This window comes from Gordionus sp. m RMFG-2023, chromosome 1 (genome assembly GCF_954871325.1).
Source record: "Gordionus sp. m RMFG-2023 chromosome 1, tfGorSpeb1-WG-v2, whole genome shotgun sequence".
NCBI lineage: Eukaryota > Metazoa > Nematomorpha > Gordioida > Chordodea > Parachordodidae > Gordionus > Gordionus sp. m RMFG-2023.
Window position 1 is genome coordinate 84,191,528 of NC_088775.1, and position 13,229 is coordinate 84,204,756.

Genomic DNA, 13,229 nt, shown 5'->3' on the forward strand with positions numbered 1-13,229 from the left:
GAAAATTATTTACCGGGGAGGATTTCGAGGGTAGTAAGGATGTGGATGATGAGATTGAGCAAGGATTAATTAGGACGATGGTAGGAATATCTAAAGGAATACCGGTGACGTGGGAACAACTTAAGAGGGCCACATTAAATCGCGAATTAACACCTATCAACGCATGTACAAAGGGGCGGAAACATGGCGAGACGGAGACAAAACTTTCAAATATATAGAAAAATTATTGGCCATAGTGGATGAATGCGTGGTACGAGAGAATAGAGGTATAGTGCCGCTCAAATTAAGGGATGCTATCGACAATTCGTGCGGGACATCAAGGAGTCGAAAAGATGAAACAATGGGGTCGGGAATATGTGTGGTGGCCAGAAATGAATAGAGATCGAGAATATTAGTAGGAGTTGTTTGTTGTGCAATACATGGGCCAAGATGCCCCATAAAGATAAGAAAAATGTCTTGCCAAGGGCTACCCAGCCGTGGGAGCGAATACACGTTGACTTCTTACACTTTGAAAATAAGATTTATATACTCGTGGTGAACGCTTACTCAAAATGGGTGGAGTAGGAGGGAAGTACAGGTTCGGAGTAGCACGAACTATAGTATTTGACGGATGAGCGTTTATCAGTATACAGTTTAAGACGTTTTACGTGGAAATTGGAGTAAGACATATTTTAGCACCGCCATATTATCCGAGCTCAAATGGTCAGGCAGAGAGGATGGTGTCGGTTGTCAAAAACTGGTTAAGAAAATCAAAGCATGAAGGTGGGGAAATTTGGATAGCCGTGGCATATTATAACAACAGTTGAAAGGAGGAAGAATAATCTCCGGCAGAAAAGTTTTTAGGGAGGCGAACCAGGATATTATTGGATTTATTAAAGCAGAAACCGAGGGTGGAAGAGGGGATAAGTGAGACGCCTGAGTTTGTAGTGAGACATATTGTATGGGCCAGAATATATAGTGGTACAAGGAAATGATAGGCCGGGATCATGGAATATATTGGACACAAACTAAATCGCGTAAAATTCACCGACGTGAGAGAGGGAATTCGGCATAGGGGTTAATTGAAAAGGGGAGTGGGACCTGGGAGATTGCGATCGGTAGTATGAATAGGAGAAATTAATTAATCGGAAATTCGTGGATTATCTTAATATATCCGAGGAATAAGGGAATAACTAAACCAAAGATAAGCTAACTCATCTAAGCGACTGATAATAATAATGAAAAGGGAATTAATAATATCTGGGTTAATGGGAATGGGATGTGCAAATGGTATGGAGCCAAGTCAAACCAAGACGTGATTTCAGGGAATCAACTATATCGTCGGACAAAGAGGGAAGACTCAAGGACCTAAAGAACAACGATAAAAATGTTACTGTACGAATCCTTGGAAATACGATGAAAGAGGAGAAGAGGCTGGATGTGAGGTTGAAGTGCGAAGTTGGGTTTTCAATTAGTTGAGGCGTGTTATGTGGGTCATATTTTTAATGTTAAATTCTGGAGTCATTCTTTTTTGGTGATGAATTTAATATATTATTATTTAAAAAGGATTAACATATATATATATAGTTATTTTTAGATATTATTAATCAATTTATATTTATTTTGTAGTAAATATAAAAGATTATAAAAAAAACGAAATAAATTATTATAATTGTTTCCTATATATTTTTTTCCTTGCTGCCAAAATTATTGGTGTCTTCAAAGCTTCACACAAAAAAGAGAATAGTAAAAGAAAAATAAAAAGTGATTAAAGGTAAAAACATTTAAATATATTTATACAAAGTAATTAAGAACAAAAAATTAGAAACCCTATAATTTGGATTAATTTTTATACTTTCTTTATTTTTCTATAAAGAATATCTTCTTTTTGCATGGTTCGCTTTATATCTAAAATTACTCTTTTTTACCTGGATTCCTTATATAGTGAAGGATATTTTCCTGTGACTAATTATTCTTGTATTGCTTTATACTTATCTGTTATTTCTTGATATCACTTTATAATTATGAAAATTAATGTGCTAATTTGATTCATTGAGAAAATTTTATGATGTATTAATCTATAATTTGACTTTAAATATACTAATCTATATAAGAATTTAAATGTATTTATAAATATGAATTTAAATGTACCAACGTATAATTAAATTAAATGCACCTTTTTGATTGATTGAGAAATTAATAAATTTTGAATGAATTTAAGTGTACCTGAAATATTGTCGATTGGAAAAAAATTTAAAAAAATGGCGTTTTATATATTTTATTCTAAATTTTGTTCGTAAAAGTTGAGGTTTTCGGAATTATTACTACGTTATATTATCAATACCATAGTCATTTTAGATGGCATTGAGTTTAAAATATTATACGGGGCCTGAAAATATAAAATTCGAGCCGGGCTGGGCCGAAAATTTTTTATAAAAAAGCGGGGCCGGGCCCTGCAAATAATACTTTGGCAGGTCTTTGACTTTAAGTGTTTATTGTCCTTCCTTAGTAACCATAAGTTTTTTTAAGATGATAATATTAATTTAATTTTTATAAATATATAAAACAAAATTATATAAAAAATTCAATATAATAATTTAAATAAACACAAAAAAAAACAATTTAAAGGTTAGTATTAATCAGGTCATATCTATATTCCACCCTTTAAGTAATAAACTCTACTCAGGTTTTTCTTGCATGTGAATCTTATCGTGCAGGCAACGTTTCTTGATAGTTATATTGTCATCATTAGTATATTTCATTAACTTTTGCTATTGAAAGTTTATTTAAAAGAAAAATATTTTATTATATATATTTTTTTTATAAATATATTTTTAGTCTTTATTTCATTATAAAATTATCGAATTATTTGGGCAAAATTATATTCCTGCTTGGTCTTTGACTAATAAGACTCTGTTCTTGTATTCCTAAATTTTGATCATCATTTCTTCTAAAACTTATAAAAGGTATTGCATTTTCAGTATTTGTTTTCAAATGTGTCGTTTCATTAAGTGGTGTGATACTCGTAGACCTTTTTTTGATTTGGTCTAAATGTCTTCTAATAATTTTGTTTCCTGTATCTACTTCATATAATAAATTCCCATTTTTGCTTTTTACCGTGCCTTTGTCCATCCTTGAAGGTTTTATGCCAAGCTTTGTCACCATTCATGATATTTTTATTTGACGATAAATTCCCATCTGATTCTTATTGCTCTGCTGAACATCACTTCGCTTGGTATCTTGTTGGTTGTTGCGTTTGGTGTGTTGCGATAATTGAATAAAAACATTTCTAAAGCTATATCTAAGTCTATTTTATTATTACTTTCCATATTCCTTTTCATGCATATTTTCATTGATCTTATCATTCGCTCACACTGACCATTGGACTGTTGGTGGTGAGGCGCGGTGAGAATGTGTTCAATTCCATGATCATTGCAAAATTCGTTGAATAAGTTAATTGTAAAATTAGTACCATTATCACTGATTCTTTTATTGGGTATACCAAATAAGCTGATTATTTTTAACAATTCTTTGATTGTTGACTCGTAGTTATATCTCATTCTTCTAATGATAGGAAACTTGCTAAGTGCGTCAACGCATACCATGAAATTGCTACCTTCAGATTGTGCAAAGTCGATGTGCACGCGTTCGAACACTTTTACAGCTGTTTCCCATGGATTTTGTAAATTATGAGGATTGTCCGCATATTTATTACACGTATCACAGTTTCTCACCTCCTGATCTATTTCTTAACCCTGCTTTAGAAGATTTTAAGTACCCAATACCACGCATCAATGATTTAATTGGAAAATTATCTAAAGGTAAGAAATTTACCAAGATTGATTTTAAAAACGCGTTTCTTCAAGTACCTATACACAAAGAATCAAGAGATTTTCTCACAATATCAACACATAAGGGCTATTATAAGTTTACGAGACTTCAGTTTTGGTTAAAGACTTCGTCAGCAATATTCCAACAAACTATGGATAACATTTTCGGAGACATGAAAGAGGTGATATTTTATATCGATGATCTTCTGATTACTGGGGACGACGATGAAGCTCATTTGAATAACATAAAATTGGTGTTTGATAAGATATCAAAATATGGGCTTACACCAAACTTTACAATAAGTATATTTTTTCTAAAAAAACTACCGTTCTTGGGGCACGATATAGACGACAAAGGTATACATCCGATTGCAGATAAGATAAAAGCTATTTCTAACATGCCGGAACCGAAGACAAAAGATGAATTGGACTTTTTTGGGGATGGCGTATCGAAAATTTTTGTGTAATTTTGATGAAATAGCTGATCCCTTATAGAAAATGGTTAATAAAGACAAATGGTTATGGGATAGTACACATCAAGAAAGCTTCGATGACCTAAAAAAAACTGATAAGTACTCAGCCTACGTTAAATTTTTATAATCCGGATCTACCAATAGGCATTGCAACTGATGCTTCAAAGAAAGGTCTAGGCGCAGTCTTATTTCATATTGAGGGTGATGGCAAAGAAAAACCCATTGCTTTCGCGTCAAGAGCTTTATTAAAATCAGAGTTCAATTATACAAATATAGAGAGGGAAGCTTTATCTGTTATATACGCGGTAAAAAAGTTTCAAGAATATTTTATTAGTACGAGATTTACAATAATCACAGATCACAAGCCGCTCGTTTATATATTTACGAAGGGACTAAAAAATAATTCATCCATATCAATGCGACTTCAAAAATGGAGTTTGGCTATGGGAGCTTATGACTTTACGATAATTCATAGACCCGGGAAACGAAATGTAATAACGGATTGTTTGTCAAGATTACCCCAAATGAACACAGAAGAGATGGTACAAGAGATAGATGATGAAATAATTTATGACAAATTTTGGGACTTACCAATAAATTTTAAAAGAATAGTTCAAGAAACTAGTATTGATATCGAATTAATGGAGGTAATTAACAATATAAAGAATCATGAACAGATAAAGAATAAAATATATAAAAATATGGAAATGGAACTGAGCTTAATTAAAGATGGTCTTTTTAAAGAGAATAAGATCAGAATTCCGAAAAATATGAGAAAGGAGATATTACAGGAATTACACAAAGGGCATCTTAGTGCTGGGAAAACGAAACTGTTGGCGAGAGATCATTTTTGGTGGCCTGGTCTAAACGCTGAAATAGATAAGGAGGTGAGAAACTGTGATACGTGTAATAAATATGCGGACAATCCTCATAATGTACAAAATCCATGGGAAACAGCTGTAAAAGAGTTCGAAGCGTGCACATCGACTTTGCACAATTGAAGGTATCAATTTCATGGTATGTGTTGACGCACTTAGCAAGTTTCCTATCATTAGAAGAATGAGAGATATAACTACTGAGTCAACAATCAAAGAATTGTTAAAAATAATCATCTTATTTGGTATACCCTATAAAATAATCAGTGATAATGATACAAATTTTACAAGTAACTTGTTCAAGAAATTTTGCAATGATCATGGAATTGAACACATTCTCACCGCGCCTCACCACCAACAGTCCAATGGTCAGTGTGAGCGAATGATAAGATCAATGAAAATATGCATGAAAAGGAATATGGAAAGTAATAATAAAATAGACTTAGATATAGCTTTAGAAAAGTTTTTATTCAATTATCGCAACACACCAAACGCAACAATCAACAGCGAAGTTATGATCAACAGAACCGTAAGAACCAGATGGGATTTAGTCAAACCACAAGAAGATAAAGTGAATGAATTTAATCGTAATTTATCATCAAATAGAAATATCATGAATGGTGACAAAGTTTGGTATAAAACTTTCAAGGATAATATATGGAATAAAGGCACTGTATAACGCAAAAATGGGAATTTAATATATGAAATGGATACAGGAAACAAAATTATTAGAAGACATTTAGACCAAATCAAAAAAAGGTCTACGAGTATTACACCACTTAATGAAACGACACAGTTGAAAACAAATACTGAAAATGCAATACCTTTTACTCTAAGTTTCAGAAGAAATGATGATCAAAATTTAGGAATACAAGAACAGAGTCTTATTAGTCAAAGACCAAGCAGGAATATAATTTTTCACAAAAAATTCGATAATTTTATAATGAAATAAAGACTAAAAATATATTTAAAAAAAAATATATTATTAAAATATTTTTCTTTTAAATAAACTTTCAATAGCAAAAGTTAATGAAATATACTAATGATGACAATATAACTATCAAGAAACGTTGCCTGCACGATAAGATTCACATGTAAGAAAAACCTGAGTGGAGTTTATTACTTAAAGGGAGGAATGTTGATATGACCTGATTAATACTAACCTTTAAATTGTTTTTTTGCGTTTATATAAATTATTATATTCATTTTTTTTTAAATATAAATTGTTAAATTGATTTTTTTATATAAATTATTAAATCAATATGTAAATTGATTTTTGTTTGTAACATGCTATATAAGCATTACATTTTGTTTTCAAAAAGATAGAAATTTAAAAATAAATAAAATAAAATAAAAATTAAACTTGTTATACCTATGACCTGTTCTGCAGTAAACTTTATGGTTGCTTTTTAGGTACATTTTCATTATTAAATTAAGCTCTTTTTAGAGCCTTCAATACTAGAATTGGGCGCGGGCCGTGACGGTGGGTCAGGCGTGAGTGTGAATAAATTTTAAATTCCAAGGCGTGACGGGCCTTCCCAAAATTTTTCCTGAGCGTAATCGGGCGTGAACATAAATTTCCCGTGAATAACGGAAATTTTAATTTTAAAATTGTTTTTTTATAAAAATAAATTTTCAATTTTATAAATATATTTGCAATTTTTTAATTATAAATTTGCAATTTTTTAATAATATTATATATTTTCTTATTTAATTTAGTTCTTTTTTAAAAAAGAATAATTTATGAAAACTAAAAATCTTCCGCATTTTATAAACAACATCCGGTATCATTTTGTTAGTTCTATTTTCTTTTTATGTTTAGGTGTTTTTTATCGCGAGACTTTATGCTAAATTTTGCTTAAACTTTTTACAGAAAAGTCAGTTATATTTTATTTGTAAAGATCTTCAATCTTTAAATGCAACAGAAAGTGAAGGATTTTAAAGCTAGGCCAAGAGATAAATGTTGGTGTTACATATGGATAACAAAATATTAAAGTTGTGAACCGGAAAACTCTCATGAATACTATAGGTCCAAAAATATACCATAAAATAAAATTTAAGATTAAAAGCATGATAAACAATAATTACTTGTCCATAATCACTGATATTTGACGGATGACTATAAAAATCTAAGTTTTTTAACCATTACAGGACATATTATCATTAAGGATTTTAAATTAAAAACATTTGTTTTGGCCACAAGGGCAATGGATGAAAAACGTCAAAATTAAAAGTGTAGTCAATTCAATTTTTGGAGAATATACAGAAGTAGAAAATTATTTAAATAAATGTATAGCTGTGAGTGATAACGGAGCAAATCTTAAAAGTGCATTCAAAGATGACGAAACGCTAGCATGTATATGCCATATACTAAATAATATTATGCATTATATTTTTGACAATTGTTTAACTGAAATAGCCTTAAATGTAAATGGTGTAAAAAAATAGTACAATATTTCAAACAATCTACAGCCAATATCAAACTAAGCCACACCCTTAAACAAGATGAAATAGCGAGAATAACGAGATGGAACTCTGTATATATCATGATACAGAGTTTCTTAAAATCATATTCTGAAATACAGGTGTACTTGTTTAGCAAGCAAAATTAAATAGATTAGCCACAATTGATATCAGTATCATACTCGAGTTAGATAAATATTTATCAATATTTAAAGAATGCTCGGATAATCTGAGAGCAGATTCTCGTCCCACAATAATTAAAGTTTTTCTATGGAAACAAAAATTAATAAAATTTTGTTAACCTTCTAAACGTGATACAATAATAATCAAAACCTTAAAATTCAGAAGAAGATTTCTTTTAAAAGATTATTATGCAGCCACTACATAAGGTAGGCTTAATTCTAGATCCGAATTTCAAAAGACTTAAGTTTTTAATAAAAGAAGAAAATTATATATATAAAACAATCTTAAAAATGAATTAGATGAATGCATAAGTCAATGCCAACTATCATTTATAACTTTAACTTATCCTAAACTCATAAAAAACATGGTCAATACCAACTATCACTTTCCTAATTCATCCTACACTCATAAAAGACCGTATATTCTAAAAATATTTTAGAGAATTTCTAGATGATTCTGATGAAGCATCAACATCACCGATGAAAGCTGTGAGGATGAACTTAAAAGATTCATATAAAATAAATAACGACAATATTTTGAAGTTTTGGAAGCAGGAATATTCATTTCCTTTTTTGAGAAAATTATCGAGTAAAATTTTGTCAGCTGCAATTTCGGCTTCTAGTGAAAAGTTATTTTTTTGTAGCCAATCTCTTATTAGAGGAAAGGCGTACACAATTGAAATAAAAAAAGATGCACATTCTTCTTTTTCTAAATAAATTTCGATTTATAGATTATATTTATTTTTTGTTATTAATATGGATTATGAAATTAGATAAATAAATAGAATGAATTCAAAAAAGTGTAAAATTATGCAATAGTTTTGAAAAATTTAAAAACACCGTGAATTTTCGGGCGTGAATCAAAATATTGCTTGTCGTGAGCGGGCGGGTCGGGTCGAAAATTTTTTAATGGTAAGCGTGAATGGGCGTAAATTTTTTTTATAACCACCTTGAGCGGGTGGGTCGTGAATGAAAAATTAGGCCCGCGCCCACCTCTATTCGATACTATTAATATATATTTTTTTTATTTAGTCATTTTATAAATTTTTACATATTTTTATATAGTTGTTTTAATATTTTAGTGTTTTATCATTTCTTTTTAAAATTATACAATAACTATTTTAAAGAGTTATTTATTAGATAATTATTATATTATTTTCAAAGAAAGAAAATAAACTCCATGTAATAGTTCTTTATATTTTTAACATATAAACTAAATTTTTAGCATATATCATGAGATACTAACAACAATTGGCAATCTTCATTCTTAATTTATGAGATGATAATAATTTCTATATGCATGAATTCAGTCTGAAGATTACCAATTGTTTAATATTTCTGATGATAAAAGCTAAACATTTAGTTTTTTAACATAGATTAAATTTTTGTAAATGAAAGTAGACCAGTTTAATTTCTTTAAAAATATCGAAGTATATATGTTAAGGATGCAAATTTGTTCTTATTTTTGACTTAACTTATTTTTGTATTTTTATTTTGATATAAACCTATATTATAGGCCTTTCCTCCCATATTTTTTGGCCCCCAAACCTGACCCCTATAAAAAATCTATATATATATTTTAGATGGAAAAGGTGATAGAAATGTTACTTTTTATTTTTGTAAAAAGAACAATAGTTATAAACAAAAAAATCTACAATATAAAATATTGAATTTAGCAATGAAGAATGAACTCATATATCTTCTAAGTAATATTATACTATTTCTTAATAAAATATTTAATTTAATGACATAATATTTTAATCTACATATTTTAATATCTTTTAGAAAAGGTTTATATGTTTTCAGCAAACATCATGAGAATGGAAAAAATATTCTGTAATGTTGGACTTGAGTGTGACAAATTCTTTTTCACAAGTAACATTAAAACATGGTGATCATAAGCTGCAGACAAAATTGGTTTTGTATAATATCATTAATTCTCCACTATTTATAAAAATAATAATTATAGTAATAATTTACCTTGTAAAAATAATTGATGCTGATTACTAGCCCTAATATGTTTTTAATTGTTTATTTTATTCAAATTTTAGATATCTTATATCTTTCACTCATTCCTATTTATTGCTCTACTATAATCTTATAGGTAACAACTAATCATTTTCATAAAATTATGTAAACGTTTAAAGATCTTTGAAATGATGAACTATAACTCAAAGATTTTCTTTTTTTATGGCAAAGACTTGCAATCAATATTATTTACTTCTACTTTTTTTGCAATTTTCTTAAAATCAATAATTTATCCTCTTTTTCTACCCCCCTATACCCCTATTCTTCATGTAATCGAATGCTTAATCCTGGTTTATTAATTTATATAATATCTATGAGGGCTGAATTCAGACCGAAGACCTAGTATCCCCTCTCCCTTCGTCACCCTCTTACCAGATTGAGCGTTCTAATATTATACAAATAAATCACTATTTTTTATAGCAGCTACACGAGGTTAGGATAAGGTTAGATAAAAGGTAATGCCATTTAATTATATTTATAAAATAATGGTTGTATAAAATTTTGTAGTTATTAAGAAAATGCTCATATGTTACCTTAATCGGATTCTATTACCAGCCTAAAATTCTGGGTTTAGAATTATGAAATATCTTAATTAAGAGAAGGAAAAATCAATGATACAGCAAAATATTCTAATAATTTTTCCATATTTATGTATTTAAAAAATATATAATTGGAGCTTTAGGGCCTATATTATATGAAATATAAAATTTTTTGTATTATAAAAAAATATTATCGTTTTTTATTGTTTTATAGAAAATTAATATTGTTTAAATCTTTTATTTTGTTATATATATTTTTTAATTTACAAGAATTATAACCTGAAATAAATAAATGTAGATAAAGAGGATAATATTTTAAAATAATTTTCCAGGAGTACGGACAGGAGTTACCGTTATAGCGTCCATTTGCACCAAATTATTACATTTAAAAGCGGCTAGCATAGCGTCGCATACATCCTCAGGGGTTAAATAACTGAAATTTTCATAGATTAACTTGCTTGAAACCACCTTGACTGATATATTAAAATATTTTAAAGGGTATATATATATATTTATATACATATATATAGGCGCGATAGATAATTTAATATATTAATCCTTCCTACTTTCCTTCCTTCCTGGGTTTTTTTGACAAAAGTTCCTTCTGCCCCCAGCCACTAAATGTTTAGGCACTGTCCTGTATTAAATCCTTATTTAATATAGCTACTTTCTGACTAATATGGATTTAACACTAATTTAACTTTAATATTAAATTTCAAAAATAAAATTCATAACGTTTAGTAAAATTCTTCTTAAAAAATAAAATGTGAACCTTCATCCTGGACATTATCAATGAAATCGGTTTTAACAATCCCCGGGTAGATAGTTACTATTCTTGTAGCGTTGGCATAAGGATGTGTTTGTACTTCAAGTCGTAAGCATTGAGTCATAGCTGCTATCGCATGTTTTGTCGCTATATACATGTGATTGTAAAAGCCCGACTTCTCGTCCATTTTCATTAAAATGACTTTTTGTCCTACTACGCTGCACATATTGACTATCAGTCCATCTTTTACGCCGGATTTGGCCATCAAGTTTATCGCTTCCTTAGAGCAAATGGACGTGCCCAGAACGTTCACTTCTAAGATATGTTTCCAGCCTTTATATATCCGGTCCTTTTCTTTCTCTTCCCTCTTTCCATCGTAATTCCCCTCTTTGTCCTTAATAGGTAAAAAATAATCCAAAAAACCACCGCCAGCATTATTGACGCACGCGTGCAAAGTCTTGTATTTTTGTTCTATATACTTAAACAATTTGAGAATGTCATCAATTTTAGAAATATCGCATTTGACTGGGTCTATAAAACCGGCATTTCCAGGTTTGATTTTACAGTTCTTTAAGGATTCCTAAGATTCAAAAAAGAAATTATTTTATTTATTTAAAAAAAAAGAAAAAAATAACATTTAGCGGAGATGATTATTAGGAAATATTTGTATTTTTAGCACGTATATAACTAGTTGTTCTATCTTATATTCTCTCTCTCGTTTTAATTTAGAAATATGATAATAATCTATAGTTGTTAGAGAATTCATATCAGTATAAAATAAATTGGCGCCACACTACAATAATATTAAAATATTGTTAATTTATTTTAACAAAAAAAAATGCATTTCTGAAAAACCGCCCCAAAATTTACTTCCTCACATATTTTTTATAAATAAAGGTTTATATCTTTTTTTTAGAAAGCCAATTTAAATTTTATATACAGATCTGAGAAATGTGAGTTCTGGCCTGAACCTCTGCCGCCGAGCTGGGCTATTCTTCAAAAATATTTCTATGGCTAGGTTAGCTCGAAATTTCGCATTTTTTTTCCCCACTAAATCAGTTATCGTTCAAAATCAAAATTTTATCATAAAGAAAGAAAGAGTAGTCTTAATATTTCGCTAAATAATGGGCGAGAGTTTTAGCCCTCTTTTTATCAAGATTTATAGGATTAGATAATATTTTCCTTGGCCAAATATCTTTACTAAGTCCGATTTTCGAAATTTTTTAACAACTAAACTTGGAATATGATTTTTTTTTTCCCATACATAAACAAAATAATTAACGGGTGGGGAAATAATTTTTTTTGGGAGCAGTTTAAAAAAAATCTTAACTAACCTTTTTCGATTGAGCCAATCTTTAATACAGATATCTTAAATAGGTAATTTAATTTAAAAAAAATTTTGAAATATTTTGTTTTAAAATAAAATTTTATTTTGCGCTTTCGAAATGTTAATATTTTTTTAATGTAAAAAAATAAAGGTATATTGCAAGGAATTTAAAAAGTTTTAATTTTTATTTTCTTATGAAGGTGGTTGGGGGGGGGGGTGATTTCTAATGGAAAGATCCTACTCTTATACCCTCTTTTGAAAATGAATAAATATGAAATATGATTATATACCTCTAATCCATCCATGCGTTTGTCACAGGCTACAACGATCATCCCATTTTTAGCCAAAGTGTTAGCGATACATTTTCCCAATCCTTGTGAGGCCCCTGTTACCAAAGCAACCTTATTTTGCCACTTTTCCATTTATATTGAATAATATTGAATTTTTTTTAAAAAATTTAGATTTTGAGATTAATTTATTTTTATTTTGAGAAAAAAATAAATGTTTGTATTTGTAAAAAAATGAAAGGATATTCTTTATATAAAATAAAAAAGTAAAAAAAAATTCTTAGAAATTATTCAATAATTTGCCTAAAACTATCTGATAATAACCACGTAAATTTCCAGTAGTAGCTAATCTAAACTTGAGGGTTTAAGGCAAAATTCTTTTATTTTTTAATTATTTTTTTTAAAAATGTATATTTTTCTCAGGAGATAAAATATCAAACATTTTGTTACATCATCCATGATAATAAATTTGAATATAAA

The 13,229-nt window shown here is 29.0% G+C and overlaps 1 protein-coding gene across 1 annotated transcript; it reads right to left on the bottom strand.

The window, feature by feature from the left end:
- Positions 1 to 10,684: 10,684 nt before the first annotated feature.
- LOC135930842 (dehydrogenase/reductase SDR family member 11-like) lies at positions 10,685 to 12,884 on the bottom strand. The gene is made up of 3 exons (XM_065467630.1): positions 12,753 to 12,884; positions 11,142 to 11,715; positions 10,685 to 10,842 (listed from the first exon to the last, which is right to left on the bottom strand). The coding sequence occupies exons 1-3, from the start codon at positions 12,882 to 12,884 to the stop codon at positions 10,685 to 10,687; spliced, it is 864 nt and encodes a 287-aa protein (XP_065323702.1).
- Between the last annotated feature and the right edge of the window lie 345 nt (positions 12,885 to 13,229).